Source organism: Phaseolus vulgaris, chromosome 5 (assembly GCF_000499845.2).
Source record: "Phaseolus vulgaris cultivar G19833 chromosome 5, P. vulgaris v2.0, whole genome shotgun sequence".
Taxonomy (NCBI): Eukaryota; Viridiplantae; Streptophyta; class Magnoliopsida; order Fabales; family Fabaceae; genus Phaseolus; species Phaseolus vulgaris.
This window is the reverse complement of record NC_023755.2, coordinates 1,952,900-1,973,505: the sequence shown is the minus strand read 5'-3', so window position 1 is coordinate 1,973,505 and position 20,606 is coordinate 1,952,900. Positions and strand designations below refer to the sequence as shown.

General features: G+C 30.8%; 2 protein-coding genes and 1 long non-coding RNA gene across 4 annotated transcripts; 2 read left to right on the top strand and 1 right to left on the bottom strand.

The window, feature by feature from the left end:
• The first annotated feature begins 736 nt into the window (after positions 1–736).
• Positions 737–5,309, top strand: LOC137834756 (zinc finger CCCH domain-containing protein 30-like). The gene is made up of 2 exons (XM_068642930.1): positions 737–1,226; positions 2,567–5,309. The coding sequence occupies exon 2, from the start codon at positions 2,578–2,580 to the stop codon at positions 4,744–4,746; it is 2,169 nt and encodes a 722-aa protein (XP_068499031.1). The 5' UTR covers positions 737–1,226; positions 2,567–2,577; the 3' UTR covers positions 4,747–5,309.
• A 735-nt stretch (positions 5,310–6,044) lies between these two features.
• On the top strand, positions 6,045–10,657 carry LOC137834755 (uncharacterized). The gene is made up of 4 exons (XR_011084957.1): positions 6,045–6,184; positions 6,281–6,446; positions 6,574–6,670; positions 10,310–10,657. It is a non-coding gene; the product is annotated as an uncharacterized lncRNA (long non-coding RNA).
• Positions 10,658–11,476: 819 nt separating this feature from the next.
• On the bottom strand, positions 11,477–20,554 carry LOC137834754 (protein DETOXIFICATION 43). 2 transcript variants are annotated; one of them, XM_068642928.1, is made up of 13 exons: positions 20,135–20,554; positions 15,898–16,003; positions 15,681–15,802; positions 14,649–14,972; positions 13,960–14,153; positions 13,728–13,863; positions 13,411–13,507; positions 13,220–13,320; positions 12,914–13,077; positions 12,320–12,508; positions 12,129–12,224; positions 11,910–12,031; positions 11,477–11,791 (listed from the first exon to the last, which is right to left on the bottom strand). In XM_068642928.1, the coding sequence occupies exons 2-13, from the start codon at positions 15,975–15,977 to the stop codon at positions 11,746–11,748; spliced, it is 1,671 nt and encodes a 556-aa protein (XP_068499029.1). In that variant the 5' UTR covers positions 15,978–16,003; positions 20,135–20,554; the 3' UTR covers positions 11,477–11,745. The 2 variants fall into 2 exon arrangements, with proteins under 2 accessions (XP_068499029.1, XP_068499030.1); XM_068642929.1 differs by having other exon boundaries at positions 15,898–16,034; positions 20,135–20,316.
• Between the last annotated feature and the right edge of the window lie 52 nt (positions 20,555–20,606).

Sequence of the window (20,606 nt, the reverse complement as noted above, 5' to 3'; positions counted from 1 at the left end):
TTGTAATATTCTATATGTGAGAAGATCTAATACATGACCAACATTTTGAAATATAATTTTTTATAAACTTTTTTTTTATCTTTTCTTTTGTAAATATTTATACATAGATTTATGATTTTAAGTAGCATATTTTGCAAATTGCTTTTGACTTCTTTAATAAATGTTTTTTTGAAAAGTTTTAAATGAATATATATATATATATATATATATATTTAATAACGAATTCTGTGAGATTACAAAACATCTATAAAGTTTATGAAATTTAGTTTTATTTCATTGATGGTAATTAGTTATGTTATTAAAATCAAATTTCGTTCTCAACCTTTTATATGCGTTTCACATGCATACTAAATAGTCATAAAAGACTAACTACTATAACCAAATGAATATCTAATTTAAAATAGATCATTTTTTTTTATTATCAGAATAAATATTACAGTAGAAAAAATTGTCCAATATGAAGAATACAATTTTTTTTCTCCAAATTTTTATTTATATATTTTAAAACAAAGAAATAAAAACACCTTATTTAAAATAAAGAAAAATAATTTAAATCTATATGTTGATTTTAATGTTTTAAAAAATTTATTTTTAAATAAATAAAAACATTTTTTTATTAAAGAATTTAATTTGGATATTAATACTACACACAATAAAGTAACTAAACTGCCAAAACACATAGTACCCTTTTGTCCCTATCGCTCTTACAAATGCTGTTTTCTGATTGGCGGAATCCAAACCCTTCATTTCATTTCACTTCATCTTTTCAATCAGTTCCTTCACAGTCAACCGCTTCAACCCATCCTCTCCTCCCGCAAACCCTTCTACTCTCATCTCTCCCTTTCACCGGCCCTTCAAGTTCCCCGCTTCTCCACTCCGCGACTTCATTTGGACTTCATTTGGCGTGCATTTCACTATCATTTCATTTCCCATTCCGCCCTCCCCCTCTACCTTCGTTTTTTAAATTCGCCCTAAATTTCTCTGCATTTCAATTTCATTTTCATTTTCAGTTCTCTCTTTCTGCGAACACTCTTCCAATGTTTCCTCGGTTCTACAGATGGAGAAGGAAACTCTGATTCTCGTTTTCGCCGATTCTCACTTTCTTCTTCCGATTCACCGTCTAGATTTTCCCATTTTCCGTTTCGATTAACCAAAACCATTTTCCTCTTCCCGTTATTTTTTCATCGGGTTTGGAATTCGATCTTCACTTCATCCTCTACCAATCGGTCAGTTTCTCGCTCTCCAAATCCAATTTAAACTCTTCGTTCATCTCAAACTTTAACTTGATTGCTTAGGTAGATGAAACATGTGTATTTTGAGTGTGAATCATTCTGATTATTTTTAATTAATTATGTTAATATGATATTTGATGATAATGTTTGTGATTACAGCATAAGTAAGTTTTGATGTGGATTTGTGGATTTTTTTTTTCTTTGTACTATTTGTAATTTTTAAATGTTTTTTTTTTAAAAATTGTGCGGTAGTTGTGGAGCGGTTGATTCTTGATGCTGCGGGAATTTTTTTTGTTGGGAATAAGAATAGTTCTCGTCTGTTTTTTTTTTTTTTGCTTCTTCTCTTGTGTAATTTCTTCTGTGCTTTTGTGACAAGGTCTTAACTTTTTCTTTGTCTAGGTTTTAACTTTATTCATTCTGTTTGATATGATTCTGATTCTGGATTTTATTCAGATCTGTTCCATTGCTCAAGCTTTTCTGGAATATTCGCTTGGCTTTTTATTTGGTTTTACTTTATGGGTTGAGTACTATGGTTTCCTGCGCTTGTTGTTTGAACTTCGAGTTTTGTTTTTTGATGTCTAAGTTCATCTTCTCGAGAGGTATGATTTTGTTATCATCATCTTCATCATCATCGTTATATTATTATTATTTATTATTATTATTTGGTCACCTGATCCCTCTTATTATTATTACTACTATTTCTATTTTTACTTTTTTATTATTATTATTAATAATCAGTTGACCGGGTATTTTTAGGTGCATATTTTTTAAGCATGTTTTTTTTCTTCCAACTCTTGTATTTTGTGTGCTTATGTTGTTTTTTGAGAATTAATTCCTTGTTTTACCAAATTAATTTTAATTCCAATGACATTTGATTGTCCTGTAAATGTTGTGATCAGTTGTGTTGTGTGTGTGTGTTTTGCTTATTTTATTTAGTTTTTGTTTCATGACTTACTAGACTCACTAGGGTAATTGATATCCTTTTTTAGCCTTTATAGATTAACAGGTGAGGCGTTTTTGGGGATATTCATAGAGGTTCTTTCAGTTTAAATTTGCATTTTGTTCTGACACAGATTACGAGGGACCCAAACAATTTTTTTAAGCTAGAAGTATGTAGCATAAATATAAAAGGTTATAGGAATCTATTTGAATTTTGTAAGGTATGAAGACTTGCAACTGCTTTAGTTCATGCAAATAATTTTTTGAAGGTGTTTATTTTTTATTTGTGCATCTATCTGTCTCTTTTGTCTTTCGTTCTCTGGTGGGTTTAACTAATTTTTTAATTCAATTATATCTTTAGTCACTTATTAAATTCCATGATTATTATCATCCAGCTAACCGAAGCATGTGCGGTGGTCCAGAGAAATCAAAATCTCTTTCAACTCCATCTTCATCTGCTGTAGAAGGTTCAACTAAAGCCAAAGACATGAAAGATTTAACTGTTTGTGCTGAAGATTCTTTTTCCTGCCTACTTGAGCTTGCTTCTAACAATGATTTTGAAGATTTCAAGCTAGCTTTAGATAGTGATATTTCTCTAATAAACAAAGTTGGCCTCTGGTATGTCCGCCAGATTGGATCCAAACAAATTGTTCTGGAGCACCGAACTCCTTTAATGGTTGCTTCAATGTATGGGAGTCTGGATGTTCTAAAACTTATACTCTCGTGGCCGGGGGCTGATGTCAATTTCTCCTGCGGGACAGATAGAAGCACTGCCCTCCATTGTGCTGCGTCAGGTGGTTCTGTTAATGCAGTTGATGTTGTGAAATTGCTCTTATCATCTGGTGCTGACATCAGATGTGTGGATGCTAATGGAAATCGTCCTGTTGATATTATTGTTGTTCCTCCTAAGCTCGAAGGTCTGAAAGCAACGCTTGAAGATCTACTTTCAGATAGTGCGTGTGATGGGTCTGTTGGTGACTGTTTTATTCCAGTATCAGTTAATTCATCGTGTTCTGATTCAGCGACTCATTTTTTATCACTTGAAAATGGGTTGCCATCTTCTCCTATGGCTTCCAAGTATACTGATACAGCTGTTAATTCTGCTTCTGAGAAGAAAGAATATCCAATTGACCCATCACTTCCTGATATAAAGAACAGCATATATGCTACAGATGAGTTTCGCATGTTTTCATTCAAGGTGCGACCTTGTTCCCGTGCATACTCTCATGATTGGACTGAATGTCCTTTTGTTCATCCTGGAGAGAATGCTCGTAGGAGAGACCCCAGAAAGTTCCATTACAGTTGTGTGCCATGCCCTGAGTTTAGAAAGGGGGCTTGTAGACGGGGAGACATGTGTGAATATGCTCATGGAGTCTTTGAGTGCTGGCTACACCCTGCCCAATATCGGACAAGGTTGTGCAAGGATGGTGTTAGTTGTAATAGAAGGGTTTGTTTTTTTGCCCACACAGCAGAAGAGCTGCGTCCATTGTACGTGTCCACTGGATCTGCTGTTCCTTCACCCCGTTCAACTGCTTCTACTCCTAATGTCATGGACATGGCTGCTGCAATGAGCCTCTTTCCTGGTTCACCATCGTCACTTTCTGCCATGTCTCCATCTCCCTTCGCTCAGCCAATGTCTCCATCTTCAAGTGGCATTAGTCACTCATCTATTGCTTGGCCACAACCGAATGTTCCAGCTCTTCATTTACCAGGAAGCAATATTCAAACTAGTCGACTAAGGTCTTCTCTTAATGCTCGTGACATGCCACCTGTAGACCTGGATGTGTTGCAAGATTTTAATGGTCAGCAGCACCTTTTGAATGACCTGAGCTGTTTCTCTCAGCCCCGTCCTGGTGCCATTTCAGTTAGTCGATCTGGTCGGTCTAAGACACTAACTCCATCAAATCTTGATCTATTTTCTCCTGAAATTTCTTCATCTCCTAGGTATTCTGACCCAGCAGCGGCTTGTGTATTTTCCCCAACACACAAATCAGCTGTATTTAACCAGTTTCAACAACTTCAAAGTTCGTTATCACCCATAAATACAAGTGTCTCTTCTCCTAGGAATATTGAGCATCCTCTTTTACAGGCTTCATTTGGTGTCTCTTCTCCGGGAAGAATGTCCCCAAGAAGTTTGGAACCAATCTCTCCAATGAGTGCTCGATTATCTGCATTTTCACAGCGTGACAAGCAGCAGCAGCTGCGGAGTCTTAGTTCAAGGGATCTTGGTGCCCACAATCCTGTCTCAATTGTGGGGTCCCCAGTTAACTCCTGGTCGAATTGGGGTTCTCCTCATGGGAATGCAAAGGTAGATTGGTCGGTAAATGGAAATGAGCTAGGTCGATTGCAAAGATCATCCTCATTTGAGCTTGGAAACAATGGGGAGGAGCCTGATCTATCCTGGGTTCAGTCCCTTGTGAAGGAATCTCCATCCGAGTTAAAAGAGAAGTTGGCAGGTTCTGGCCCTGTCGTATCTGCAGATGGGCAGAATTCCAATCCTCAAGTTGAGTCTATTGATCACTCTGTTCTGGGAGCATGGCTTGAGCAAATGCAGCTCGATCAGCTTGTAGTCTAATCAAATTGACCCATTCCATCTTGTGATAGGTATTTAATTTCACAACGTACATATTCTTTTTGTCAATTTTTTTGGGTGGAGCAAGGAGAGGGGAATGTGATGATACTGAAGCAAGGAGGTGGATGGCTGCGAAGTTCCCCGAATGATAATCTATTTTTTCCAATTATTTTGTCATTCATTATTTTACTAAAGAAGAGCTTTTGGGAGGGAGAGGGAGAAGAAAGCCTCTCTCTCTCTCTGGTGTCGATGATATCCTAGTAAAAGAGAAAAAATATTCTTCCAAGTATATCAAGTTTCAGGACTCTCTTTCCTTCATTTTATTCTGAGCCAAGCTGGATGGTTTTTATATGGACAAAACCAGTAGCTTCATTTGTATTGAAGTTTATTTTCTGGTAGGATTATGTAAGTATATTGCAATTGCATGTATAGAAGGTCAGAGTGTGGTGATCATCATTGAATGTTTATTTCTGGCAGACCAAGGCCACTATCTTTCCATGGTTGTATAAGCCATGTATGTTGTATTGGTTATATTCAAATTCAATGTAATGGTAATTTAATGGGTATTATCTAGTTTCATTGGAAATTATAAAAATTGGAAAAAGCAATGTATGTCGTATTGGTTATTTTATAATTCAATGCAGTGGTTGTTTTTATGGTTATTATTCTATATTTCAGCAGAAATTATGTAAATTGAAAAATAAATAAAAGGGTTCTATTGTAAATGTGTATTTTTTGGTTTAGGGGTCAAGATTTGTTCAAATGGCCTATGCCCATGGCTATGAGGTTTTACTAATGGAAGCGTGTTATAAATTTTTGGGTTTACAAGATCTAAATTTTATTATTATTTTTATTTGTATATACATTTTGAAGACATGATTGTTAATAATGAGAAATTATTTTTCATTATTATACAACCTTGTATAAGATATAATTTATGAATTCTAGATTCTCATCATATTACATCCGCACGTCTCAATTATTAAAAAATGAGTTTCAAATTCAAGATTATAGTTAAAATTTCCAAATTGAGAATATCCTCTTATCAGGATGGATGTTGTGTTGAGTACATGTTGGCGAGGAGCTTAAGTTCTGGTACACATATAATTCACCCTTGTTATAAAATTAAACAAGGGTTCTATTTCTGGTGATGAATATATCTTCGGGGAAGTTTAAAATTTCATGCAGTCTTCAATTGAAATCAACTTGTATGTGTGTGTATATATATACTGTGTTTAAGATTTCTATCTGTAAATTTTTGATTGAACACGTATTTCAAGTATATGTATTTTTAATGGATATCTGGAGCCAAAATGCAAAATGTTGCAGAAGTCCTTTCTCGGATTTTGGCAATCTGTGATGAAGTTTGCTGAGAACCATAAAGTTGAAGATGAGGGTCCTAGTCGAGGCGACACTGGGCGGTGCAGTGCCATAAAAGCAGGTGGGTAGATTATTATTGGGCCAAACTTGAGTGATGGATGAGTTTTCTATGTTTGAGATTTGGGTGCTAATGTGATACACGTGTCTTGATTTTCAGGAAATGGGACAGTTGCAGGTTGACGTGAAGATCGCATTGATTATTGTGTTGATGGGGACCAGGGTTAGCTTGGATCATATATTTTGAACAAACACTTGAAAAGACAAGGATAGATAGATAGATAGATCAATTGAATGGCAAATTCAGATGTGACTACTTTTCATGAGCTGAGTTCACAACTTACCAGTTTTTTTTTACCATACTTTGCTTTGTGGGGGGTCCGAACCAAGTAAATGGGTGTCGATTTCAAACTTCAAAATCTCATAGTGCTATCTTTCTTACCTCCTTCACAGGAACAGAGTAAAATGCAGGAGGACCATGTACTGTAAATTGGTGATTTTTTCTGGATGAGGATCATGGGAACTGGACCCACCCACATTAGATATTGGGGTAAGCTGTTGCAGCATGTGCATTATTCATTTTAATGTTGGTAGAGCGTGCTTTGTTTCAATTTTATATTATCTATATTTCAAATCACATGCTTCTGTGGACCCAGAAAAATAATGAAACTCCAAAACTCCTTAAAACTGTGTAATTTGAATCTACTGCATATAACAAACTCACTATTGCATGAGATTAATCTGTGTGTGAGAGAAGCCGTGGTGGAATAGAAAGATATGATTTATTCTGATAATGTTGAGTCATCTTTTTTGAAATGCTGCACATGGCAAAGCTGTCACTTAGCTTCTAAGAAACTGAGTTAAACAATCACCTACTGAACTTCTGCTTTATTAATTTGCTTTTTTCTTTCCTGAATTAATAGAGATACTGATACTCCTTGTAGGATGGGTTGGGTAGCCAGGTTGGTAACCTTAATATTGTGGTAAGGAACAGTGAAGATATTATGATTTCCCATAATTCAGAACAGACTGTAGGGTTGAACAAAAAGGTTAAAAGACACCCATAGATTTAGGTAAAGGACCTCAGTGCTTGAGAAATCATTTACTAATGATTTCAAATCATGTAATTTCTCAAACAAATATAATTTTTTCACATGCCTTTTGGTAGTGTACATGATAAAAGGAAATAGAAATAAAGAGAAAGCAATGAGTATTGTGATGAAGAAAAGAAGAAAGAGGTAAAAATATATGGAAATTAGAGTGAAAATAAAAAGTATATCCATTTCCAATATATTACTTTACAGGCCAGAAACCACTAAAAAAATGTTTATGTCAAATCTGACAAAGATCTCTGGTAAAAAAAAAGCTTCCCCACCAAAATCATTACAATCATTTGGGAACTCTACTAAGCAAAGCATTAGTGGGGAGTGAAAAAGACCCATTGCACATTCTTTTGGGATGCACATTCTCAAGAGATTTTGTTATTCACACATTTTTTACATGTTTTTAATATATTACTCATTAATTAAAATTTATAATTTTTGAGATTTCATTTTGGTTTAATGAGTAATCATATAGTTTTTAATGATTATAAGTATGGTGTAAATTAAAATTAATTTAAATATTAATATTTTTTTAATTTTTAAAATAGTATTTAATTTAGTTAATATAATAATTATTTTTTTAATATTAATTTTATAGTAATAATATATATAACTTGTAAACTGATTTATTATATATATATATATATATATTTTTTTTTTTTAAAAATAATAATAAAAACTTCTTCCTCTCATAATTAATAGATTTATAACAACCATAAGAAATTTTTCTATATATTGTAATATGAAAAACCTTTTCATCTTCTAATTTAGATTCTTTACATTATAACAACAAATATCTCTTTAAAATTTGTTAATATAAAAGTATCCTTATACTATTCTAGATTATATTTTTGGAAATATATTAAATTGCATTTCAGATATAAAGAAAAATAATTTCTAATAGGGGGTATAGGAAGAAATTTATGGGTTATAGACAGAAAGACCCTTATGTTGGTCGTATAAACATGTGAAAGTATGCAAAATTAGGCAGAAGTGAAGGACACAATAAAATGAACTTCAAAAACTATAAGTGGTGATAAATTTAATGGAGAAAACAACTAAAGGTGCATCACAAATCCCAAAAAACATGATTAATTACACTTGGTTTCTGAAACTAAAATCATATGGATCCATGAATTTTGATTTTAATAATGGATGTTCAATAGATTGTCTTAATCCTATCTTCTCATGCAAAGAATGATGACCAATTGTGAACCTTTATTTTGATTGGTTCATTTCCATTTTTTTTGGAACAGAATAAAATTGAAACATAAAGAAAGAAAAAGAAAAAACCAAAAAGAAAAAACAAAAATGAAATCTTTGAAATGGACAAAGGATTCACTATGCTAGATTCGACTTTCAATAAAGGTTCTATATGCAATTTCTTTTTTGGAGTTATTGAAAGAGGAAATATCGAAGAAAACAAATTATTAAAGTAAATTATACTGTATCTCCATATTTTCTTAAATTATACTGAAACCTTAATTTTTATAATTTTACAAATTTTTTTCTTTTATTTTAAAACCATTATGTTATCCCTTTTTCTTTCATTTAATGGTCCCTTTTTATTAAGTTTTAAAATATTGCACTTACTCTTTGTAATAGGAGAAATCATTGTAATGGTTGAAAAAACATGGAGTATAAGTGTAATTCGATAAAGTTTTAGGAATATCTTGTAATTTACTTAATTATTTAAACATACTTCAATAAAAATAGTAGAAAGCTTAATATTGATGAGATTCTTCACAAAATATTTACACTGTTATGCTTTAATTTGAAAATCATGATAGGTACATCTCTAAATAAAATTTAGTGCCATATAAATTCTTAAAAAATTTCACGGTTTCTAATATGGATATCAATTGGATATTTCTTTCTGCACTTCCTCAAAGTTCTTCCTGCACCCCATAAATAGTATGTGAAATGATCAAATGCTCCATCTAATTCATTTTCACTCTTGAAAATTTCTTTTCAGAATATATTTTGAAAAAGTTTTTTCAAAACATATTTAAAATATCCTTTTCCCAAATTTTTGTTTCTTTTTGAAAAACATTTTCCAAAATTATTCAAGAAAAGGAAAAGATATTCTGAAAGTCATTTAAAAAAAATGATCAAATAGTTCTTTTAGAAATTGATGGGATGCAAAAAGAGTTTTGATAAATTGCAGGAAGAAACACCAATATGGGATGTGGAATGCATAGCTGATAATCAAATAATCATTTATATTTTAAAGTAATTGACTATCTTAGTTATAATAATCGATTATAGTAAAAAGATAATGGAGAAAGGCACCATTGATCAATTATCTTAGTTGAAAGAACATATAAAAATTTCAGTGGTAGAAAAAAAACATCAACATCTTTTAGTGTTATAATTGTGTTACTGAGCCCATATCCAAATATTAAAAACATCTATTTTTTTGCAACTTTTTATATGGTATGGATTCTGATTATACTCTGCAGAAGTTTTGGTTGTTTATGTTTTGCAGCAACATTAAAGACAAGAATTAATCACCAATAATTATTTTCTGAATATATATATATATATATATATATAATTATACAAGACCTTGTATCTAAAATATACTAACATTTTTTTATTAGCGAACAAAATTGTAGGTTGAGTGTTTGATGAGATGTTGTCTATTGGTGGTGGAAGGTTTTGAAGGTTTCTTTCAATAGGATTGAACCATATTTTTGAAATGATTTACATTTATTTATTTTTTTATTAAAAAATAAATTAAATAAATAAATAATTTAAGAAATAATCCAATTCATATACATATCAATAAGGAGGTCAATTCAAAATCAGCAAAAATACCAAAGAGAACAACATCATCAAACTAAATTACTCGATCTAACAAACAATCAAAGACTTTTGATCATAATCAAATAATTCAAAAAAAAAACATACAAAAGCAAAATTATATGTGTCTAAGACCAAATCTTTAATTGAGTGAAAATTTTTTTTTAAAACATACTAACATAAAAAAACATCTTATTTGTAAGCTGAAAAATTCATGATATGGTTTGAGACATGAAAAGAGACAATGATTCAACAACACACTGATGACATCATATTTGCAGGTTCCATTGCTACGAGCATCAAGTTTAAACTTCCTTACAGAAACTTTTCAAGGTCAAAAGTGTTTGGTAATCTCAAAAGTTTCCTAGGCTTTGGAGATAGCTAGAAAGCAGCAAAGGAATCAATCTTTGTCAAAAGAAAACATGATGAAGGTTCAAAGCTACAATTAGTTGTATACGATGATGAAGATTGGATAGGGTTCCTCGGTACAAGAAGATCAAGAACATGGTTTGTCATTTTCCTAGGAGAATCTTTAATATTCTGGAGTTCCAAAAGACAAAACACAGTGTCAAAATCTTCCATTGAGGCTTAATACATTGCTGCATCAAGTGATTTGGTTTAACTAGAAAGACTTCTAACACATTTTAAAGTTCACATCCCCACAATTATATGCTACTATATACTGATACATAAATCTCCTATATGTTTACAAAACCCTTCTCCACAACCTCTTTTGAACAATTTCATTAACAAATTAACTTCTTTGAATATCTTTTCTATAATAAGAAATTGGTTTTTATTCATGCTTTAATTTTTTTTACTATTCAGATATATGAAAATGATTAAAATAAGTTTTTTTTTTATGTGAAATGATTATTAGTTTTTTTTTAAAAAATATTAGTTTTTTTTTCAAAATTCATTGTTGTTTTGATTCAACACTTATAGTCACTATAACTATTTTCAATGAATTAATGAAGTGAAACCTCAAATTGAATTAATTCCACACACAGAAAGACCTATTCTAATCATTTATATACTACAAGTGCTTCGATGGTCTAAAGTTTGAATAAGAAATGAAAATCAATTTCATGTTATAATGCAGTAACACAAAATATATTTAAGTTAATATCTTTTTGTTTCCAATTTGAGTGAGTTTTTTTTATCAGTAAATAAAATGAAATATTTCAAAGATGCTTCAACCTTTATACCCAACTTGAGTAAGATATTAGCTAGTTATGCTTAATTATTTGATGTTAAGTTGTTAATTAATTTATTTTTTCTCCTTTTCACTCATCTTTATGACTTGTAAACTTATTTTTTTAATACAAAGTTTTATTGAGTAAATGTATTATTCTTGCACTCTCACCAAAACACACAAACTAGAAAATGTTTACACAGTATTGTTCCATATGATTGGAAATTTGCAGTAATGGAAGAAAGAATAAATGTTGTAGAAAAGTGATTTATTTGTCTCTTATGTATTACATACTAACAGTAGGAAGAATACATTATAAAAGACCATAGGTCAAAAATAAAAAGGAAAAAAAACCATAGTTTTAAACACTTGTAAATGGGTTATCCAATATAGAATAAGACTATGAGCATAGTAGAGAACAAAAGATGTCTTGAAGAAAACTGATCCTAAACGGTGAAAACTGATAGAAAAACAACATATTTTCTTCCCAATTTCTTTTGTTAGATTGCATCATCAACACATTCATTGTCTTCTCAGAAAACGCCATGGTCCTGTTCCTGTTCCCATCCTGCATTTGCATTAAAAAATTCATCATTTGCATTCAAAACTTCATTTTTTTCAAGTAATATGAGCTTAATTTTATGTAGAAGGTGGTCAAAACATGGTCTAAAACAAGGAATGTTTACCTCCATATACCAACAAACATGCGAAGACTCATGTAGATGGTTAGTGCAATCCATAGTCCAACAAAACCTTTGCTCTTAGAGAGAAGGAACAGTGCAGCAACACTTGCTAATGACACAGTAACCTGAAGAGATTAAGAGCATAAGAACTAGTTAAATAAATTTGGATATGAATGACACATTACAACAAATTTGAAAACAAATCATGGTAGGTGAACTTGCCAAGGAGTATGCAGAATATGCAAAATCAGAAGCACCATAGTTCACACCATCAAAGACAAAGGCTAATGAATTGATTGGTTGTGTTGCAGCAACAAACTGGTAATAAAATGAAATTCATCAGATGAAAATCACACAGAAAACACTCATCAAATTCTTTGTAGTGAAAGAGATGCAGAAATATATGTTTGTACCGGGAGGCCTATTCTGATTAAGTGCACAACAAGCTCATTTTTGGAGAAGAGTCCAGCTCCAAAGTATAAGCCAACTCCAACTGCAAAAGAGAGTCCAACTCCTAAAACAAAACCCATCTGTAGTGTTCGTGTTGCAGTAGCAATCACCTTTCCATAATCTTTCTCAGCAAAGGAACAAGCTAGAATTGCCTGTGAGATGGTGAAAGTGATTAGTAATACTCATTTCATTTTAACAACAACTTATACTTGTTTCTTTGTCCTCTATGTATAATAACGTGAATATAGTAAGATTTAAGCTCATGATCTCATGCAAACTATTCCAACTGTATTATTTATTTGTTTCTTTCTAGTAGAGGAAAGTCACATAATGTTATTTTGACAACTAAAGACAAAGACACTAGATTGCGACTGTGATCTGGTTAATATAATTTCAAAACTCCACTTCAGTAAAAAAAATTTCTCTTTTCAGTTAGTCTGGTGCATGATTGTCAACATATCAACACTCAAAACAATAATCTTTAAACCAAACAAGCTCTTACATGTAATATGATTACATTTTACAAACCAATAGTAGGAAGAAAAATGTTTATGTACCTGTACAGCAACAGCTAAACCATCAGCAAGAAGAGAAGATGTGAGCCACACTTGCAAGCAGGTTTGGAAAGCAGCCATAGGAATTGGGCCAAACCTTGCTGCCAATGAGGCTGCCAAGGTTTGGCAGAATGTCACAGCTACAACTCTTGCCAACAAAAGACCTCCTATTGAAATTGAAAGTAAACTTTAACATGAGTTTGGTCACTAATTAAACTGAAATTTCAGTCTAATAGAGGAGAGTGAGATTTCAGTTATGGTATAGAAATCAAAACCAGCATGTTGTGTTCAATGCCCTCCACCACATACCATTTTTAAGAAACCTGAAAATCTGCAAGTCCTTAATACTTGGAGGTACCAGATCCACTTTTCTAGTTAATATCAACAAGAGGGCCACTGCCATCACATACCTAATCACAAAGGGTCACCATTTTGTAAGTTCATGTTTTTGACAAATGAAATGCTTGAACACAACTAGGATAAAACAGAGTAAGACTTACTGAGAGAGAACATGTGAAATGGCAGCACCTTTGATGCCCATTTTGCAGTAGAAGATAAGAATTGGATCCAAAGCCACATTCAATGCATACCCCGAAACTAATTATAAAACCACACACAGAGATGAATCAAGTCAATGAAAATTTTGACAAATTTTGACAAAATATCTCCCATTAAGCCTTTAATTGGAGTTTGTTCTATTTTTCCTGGTGCATATATTTGACTTGCATGCTTAACTTCATGCATTTTGAACTTTTGATGTTTTCACTTTGTCTCTATTATTGGCTTCATTTCAAGACAATGGATCATTTGAACCTACCAATAACATATAAAGGAGTTGTAGTGTCCTTGAATCCTCGAAAGATTCCTTGCATGGCCAAGGAGAGAAGCACTGCAGGGGCACCTAAAGATCTCAATCTCAAGTATTTAACAGCTGGATTTAGCATAGGAGAATCCTACACAAAGAGAAATAGCCCCACACTTTAGTCAAAGATTAAAAAAATGCCCTCCAGAAAATCAAGATTTGTAGCATATAACTCATGATTACATACAGGTTTCAGACCCATTGCAGCTAATAGAGGTTTGGCTGCAAATATAAGGGTTACTGCTTGAAGGAGACCAAGGATTGTGCCAAAAAGTAGTGCCGTTGATGCAGAAGCAACGTGTTGCTTCTTCCTTCCAGCTTTTGACATACTCTTGTTACCACTACTAGCAGAGGTAGATTTGCTTGTACTTGTATTGCAATCTGATAAGGACATTAGTTATTATTAAACTAAAATGGAAGAGCACAAACTTTCAATGTGCATTCTTTTCTCTCTACTCAATATCCACTATTTCATATTTATGCATTATCTTTTATCATGATGAATTTCCTACTCATTAGTTTGTGTTTATACATTATACATCATGGATTGATTGAAGGTATGGTATTAGTTTACTTTTAAAGTTTATTCAACTTATTTTTCCTTTTCAGATTATTGTACGGATTATTTGGCTTACATGTTTTCAATTAAAAACAAATGAGTTGTTTTGCGTTGGATAAGTGTTTCTTTTTGCTATTTGCGAGGAGATGTTGTTTTTTTAGAACTATTGTGAGTTTTTCCAAATATACATAAGGATTAGATTAAATACGAAGTGGTTCATATTTATTTATTTATACTGATAATAAAGACAATGTATAATACATGATGCTATAATACACAAAAATAGGAAGACAAAACCAGAAAGGAGCAGAAAGTACCATCCATTTCCACATTCTCAGGAGCACAACCTTTTGGCACGAGCTCACTTGTGGCACTTCTTGAAGATGAAGATTCTGTTGGAGTTTCATTGTGTTCCTTGGATGCTCCTTTCTCTATATCTTGAATCGGATGATCTTCAGGCCTTACTTCCTTGGACTTGGCCTTAATGTTTTCAGTCAAATTCTTGTCTCTATTGATTCTTTCGATGGTATTTTCCTCAGCCACAAAGGAAGTTGTGATGCTAACCAAAGGGAAGATGGTAATTCTTGAAGCTTGGTTGAACAAAGCTATGGCCACTCCTGCTGCAGCAAGCTCTACGGGTCCTAAAACACATGAATAATGAAAAGTTAGTGTAAAAAGTAGGAGCATTACAAATTTTCTTAACCACAACTTATTTATAAGTGACACTCTTTCAGTAGGAATCAAATTCATGTATGAGAAACAAAGAACTTCAAGTTTTAGACCCTATACACTGTTCTTGGTATAACTTGTCTTTGCAATTAGTGTGGTTTCTTTAAATTTGAGGACACCCCAAAAACACATTTATAGGGACTAAAGCTAAAGGTATAGGGACCAAATGATATATAAAGCCATCCCATTATGACTGTAACAACAATTTGCAAGTTTTTTTTTCCAACAATAATGAATAAATAAATTTGGATCACTTCAGAGTCCAACCTTTTATACAACATACCAAAACAACCATTAAACACAGAACTGACCAAACTACTCTAAAATCAACCAAATTGTTCTAAACCGTTTAAAGTCTAAAAGCACATAGTCTAATTTTAAGCTAAAACGAGTATAATCATATCAAAGATTCAAAACGCCAATCTAAAAAAGAAAAAAAAATAAAAGAAAATTTAGAAGTAATTCAATATCAAATCTTTGAGCAAAGAGAAAGACTAGAACTTGCAAGTTGCAACTAGTGTGTGGTAAAAAGTTGCCAAGCCAAAGCACAAAACCTGATTAATGCAATTTACATGTGTGTGTCTTTTGTTCAAACATGACATGATGACAAGGAAATGTACCCAAGTGGCCAATGAATGCTGTGTCTATGAGAGAAGCAATAGGATCAGCAGCAACAGCCAGTGCAGATGGGAATGCAATCCCAAGTATCTCCTTGCCAATGGAGTCCATCTTGAAAACATGTCTACATATTCACATTTATTGAAGCAACTATCAGTATTTTGCAGTCACATTCCTCCATAAACACAAGGGTCATGAGTTGATAAAACATAAGGGTACCTTGCATCTTTGAAGAAAACTGAGACAGGCAGGTTTCTCTTGTTCTTGGGTTCACTACTTGAGCTACCATTTTCGTCCATGATATTTCCCCTTAAATCTCAACAATCTGCCAAGTTTTCAATTTCAGGTTTCGTTCACTGTTTTGAGTCATCAAAAAAGAAAGAAAAACATGTTTTATACTGATCTCCATGCAGGAAACTCAAGCTTCTCCCTCACATAAACTATATATTGTGCTCCTTTTCTAAAGATCACTATAGGAAAAATGTTCCTATTTATGGTAACATTGCAGAAATATATGCAAAAACCAGATAAACAATGCCAATTTAAGTGTTGCAGAGATCATGGAATGCTGAAAAAAGTTACTGACAAAAGTATCATCACTATTATAGTTTCAACCTTCCTCAGATGAGTTTTAATAATGTCTTTGAATGTGTTTTATTTTATTTTATTACTTGTTTAGTTACATATGATGTATGAATTCAAGGCAGAACATGTCAGTTTCTTTTTTTATACAATAAAAGGCAAAGCACTTAGAAATAATAAGACACAAATGTTGGAATCTTACACCATAATGCATATACTTTTTGATATCCATTATTGATCTTAAAACTAAACTTTGAAGTCTTCTAACATGATATTACCTCTCATATTTCATTTATAAAAAAAAAATAACAGAAAATCATCATCAACTATATTAAATTTTATCAATTTTTTAATATATTCCCAAAAATATCGTTTTTAAACAAAAATTACAGATAATAATTATACCACCAAAGCTCATACGTTTTATTAAATGGTATTTTAATATAAAGTATTATTAAATGAAATAAAATAATTAAAATTTTGCTTATATTTAAAAAAGGATTATTTTGTTTATACATGAGAATATACATGGATGATTCATTAGAAAAAGATTCCACACATATTAGCTATGCTCCAATATTTTTCTTAAAAAACCCTTGCTATTAATTTCAGAAAGAAAAAAGTACATATAATAATGATGCACCAAATATAAGAAATTAATTAAAGTTAGAGTATTTTAAGAAAATTAACATAAAAATTTATTTATATTTTAGAAAAAATAATTTTTTTATGAATGAAATTATAGGAGTTTTACCATAAAAAAAGTTATATTTGCTTGTTGAACCAAACTTTCTTTACTTTTAAAATGCTACTTCATGTAATAAACAAAACATAGAGTTTTAAGGATATATGAATAATAACTTTACAGTTAATTTCTTACAAAATAATAATAATAAAATTATTTAATTCCAAACTCAATTTTAATATCTTCTAAAGTTAAATTTGAAAAATCAACCAAATACAAATTAATTAAATAAGATGTAAATAAATCATGAAAGTTAATTTTCTACCTATTGGAGTCCATATTCGTAAAAAAAAAAAATCCAGTAATCATTTAAAAGTTTCACACCCCACAGATATGAACAGATCATCATTGCTTCCTTTTTTGATAGTTTTGTTTTATTTACCAAAAATGAATGAAGCAAGCAAAATTCATTAAGCAACGAATCTAAATCCATTTTAATGCATATTTTCAAGTAAAATAAAAAGAAAACTTACACACTTTAGTGATTTGAAGTTGGGATGAATTAGAATCTACATAAAGTTGTGTTTTTAAATAATAATAATAATAATAATAATAATAATAATAATAATAATAATAATGATGATGAAATACATGCATAAATTAAAAAGGAAAAGAAGATGCAGTGGCATCAGATCCTCAAGAAAATGACAGATATAGTTTAAATTGTAATATATATGTTGAGTAAAAAAGTAGATGTTTTTCAAGATGACAACTATCTCTATTTATAAAATATTTTAATAACTTTGAAGATTATGACAATTCAAAATGTAATAAAAATATTGTGTAATTTTGCATCCAATAGTTGCCTTTTATCATCATTAAAAGCTTATGTTCATTCTTTGTGTTATTTAACTGGAATTAATACTATATATATTAACTAATTAAATATTTATGAAATTTTAGTTTTACATTTTTAATCATACATAAAATAAGGATAGCATTGGATTAAGTTTAAACACCATTCAATAATTTTTAAATTAAATTCAGAACTTCTTAAAGCCAAGGCTAAATATTAACTTAGTGTGAGATTCAAAATTCTAATTAAATAAATAACTGGCTTTTATGTTGTTTTACATAAAAATACTGCCAATAATGTGTAATTTAGTGTACATTTAGTTATGCTTCATTATTTGAATATAAAAAAATAACATCACATGTGATATTACATAAAAAAAAAATATCTCTCACTCTCTACTTCATACACATACATAAATCTCAATTAGAAAATATAAAGGATGAGTAAAATTAAATTTATACACTTTCATCATGTGGCTTCTTCTTTCTATTTCAATTTATCAATTTCTATTTATCAAAATTCATCTAAATAATTAGAAAGTATTTTTTTTTATCAACAATAAAAAATAAAATAAATGAAATATTAGAAATACTACAACCCTATATAAGACTTAGATAAGATGAAATTGATCTTAAATTAATTAGTAGGTAGAAGATTAATTAGTAGCTAGGATAATGACCCTATATAAGTAATTAGCCTTACACATAGTTTTGTGTGTGCACGCATGATAGACTAAAGTATAGTACTAATCCCTTACCTTGTTGGCCACTATTTCTCCACTATCTCCAATTAATACCACTTCTTTAGCTATTCATATAATGCCAAAATTCTTCTTGGTTAAACACAAAAAAATTAGAAAAAAAAAATGTTTAGTTTTAACCAAGTTTATGTGTTTTTCATGGATAGTTTTGCCATAATTTTAGAATGAAACGTTTGAAATTGTTGAATCATACTTAGTTAGTTAGTAGCATAACAAGTTATATAACTCTTGCAAGTTTTGGTTTTAGTTTAGAAAATTCACTTAAATAATGAAAAACAATATGCATATATTTTTAAGTTAATAAATAAATAGTAGTAATTATAATAATAATAGTATGTGAATTGTGAATTTTAAGATGTGATAGTAATGTCTAGAAGAGGAGAATATTTTATAAAAAAAAAACTAAAATGGATCATGAACAATAAACACTATATTTAAAATTATTATTAAATGATAGAAAGAAGAAACATAGTTGAATATGATGTGTTGTTTGAGAGAGGAAAACCGTACATTGGCCCAAAGAAATGGAACAAGGTTTAAGATTTTACATATTGGTGGGTCCCCCAACCTAATCCGTACAAGACCAATGAACACCCAAATTTTCCATTTATATAATTAACCCAATTTCACATAAAAATACATTATTTTATAAATTATATGAAATGTGGATTAATTATTCATTTTTTTTTATCAAACTCAATATTAATATGCTTTTGCTTAAATTTCTTAAATATCTTCAAATATGTGTTAGGTTTTTTTTTTAAACTTAGAATAAAAACTTAGATATTTTGTTATGGTTGGTTGTGATAAGTAACATGTGCTTTAGTGTGTATGGTGAATTGGTAGGTATGATAATTTATACTTTTACATTCCCCTTTAGAATGTTAAACAATTAAAATGAGCTCATGTGTATGAAAAAAGTATAAGAAAAAAAAAAGAGTTTTCAAGTGACCAATTAGAGGGTATGGAAGGTAGGTGGCATGCAAGTTGCATGAAGTTGATAAACTTTAGGTTAGAGGTGTGACTAATTTAGCCATTTGGTGTGGGGTGATGTTGAATTCACAAAAGTGATTACAATAATTTTAAGTTTTTGTATGCAACAAAATGAAAGAATCATGGTAGGTTTTTTTAATAAGCATTGTTTTCCTAGTGGTGTGGTTTGATAGAGCTTCTCCATTTTAACAAAACAAAGAATGAAAAATCAATGATGTGGAAAGATGAAAAACATGTATCTTTATCGTATTTAATATTTACAATCTTATCATTTTCACTCTAAAAAATTAATAAGAACTGTGATTCGTTCGACTTTGATCAATAAAAAATAATAACTTAATAAAAAATACGAAAATAAAAATTAATTAAATAAATATTTCAAATACAATGATTGACTCGATAATATTTCGAGTGTGATAGGTATATATAGAATTTAGGGTATAAAAAAATAACATAAGAGTTTGTTAAAACTAACTCTCGAGAATCAAGATGCATATTAAAAAAAGGTGAGAAATGAAAAGAATTGCATGTAAATGAGAAATGCATATCCAAACAAAGAATGAAAGAGTGAAAGCAACACCTTAAGGTTCCTCAAGCAAGGCTTATTCTTGAAGCTTTCACCAACTCTCTCAATGCTTCTTCACTCAAAACACTATCACAAACTTCTTACATGACAAACCCAACCTACACCACCCCCCTTTTTATAAGTACCCTTTGCCCCACTATTTTCCAAAACACATAGAAAAATGTAGATTTTGACACATGAGAGACTTAAGCGTGTAATATTATATATTGTTTATGGCAACTTGTTAATTTTGAGAAAGGCCTTCAAAATTATACATTTAAAAGGACATAAAAAAAAGAAATAAAATAGTGAATAAAAGTGTGAAGTGTGACATGTGGCAACAACAATTTACAGGTGTTGGCTTGGTAATTAAGAAATTGTGGTATGAAGCAAAGAGAATGAGAAGGGAAAATGGTTGATGATGTCCACTATGATAGATTGATAAGCAAGGTGTGAAGTGAAGTATATAATATTGTTCTACTTTATG

Bases quoted from the DNA above. Each gene is read 5' to 3' on its own strand.
- LOC137834756 (XM_068642930.1), top strand. From the start codon at position 2,578: ATGTGCGGTGGTCCAGAGAAATCAAAATCTCTTTCAACTCCATCTTCA.
- LOC137834754 (XM_068642928.1), bottom strand. From the start codon at position 15,977: ATGGACGAAAATGGTAGCTCAAGTAGTGAACCCAAGAACAAGAGAAAC. The intron at 14,973-15,680 runs GTACATTTCCTT...CATGTGTTTTAG, and splicing joins AGCATTCATTGGCCACTTGG to GACCCGTAGAGCTTGCTGCA. The intron at 14,154-14,648 runs GTACTTTCTGCT...TGTCCTTATCAG, and splicing joins TGAGAATGTGGAAATGGATG to ATTGCAATACAAGTACAAGC.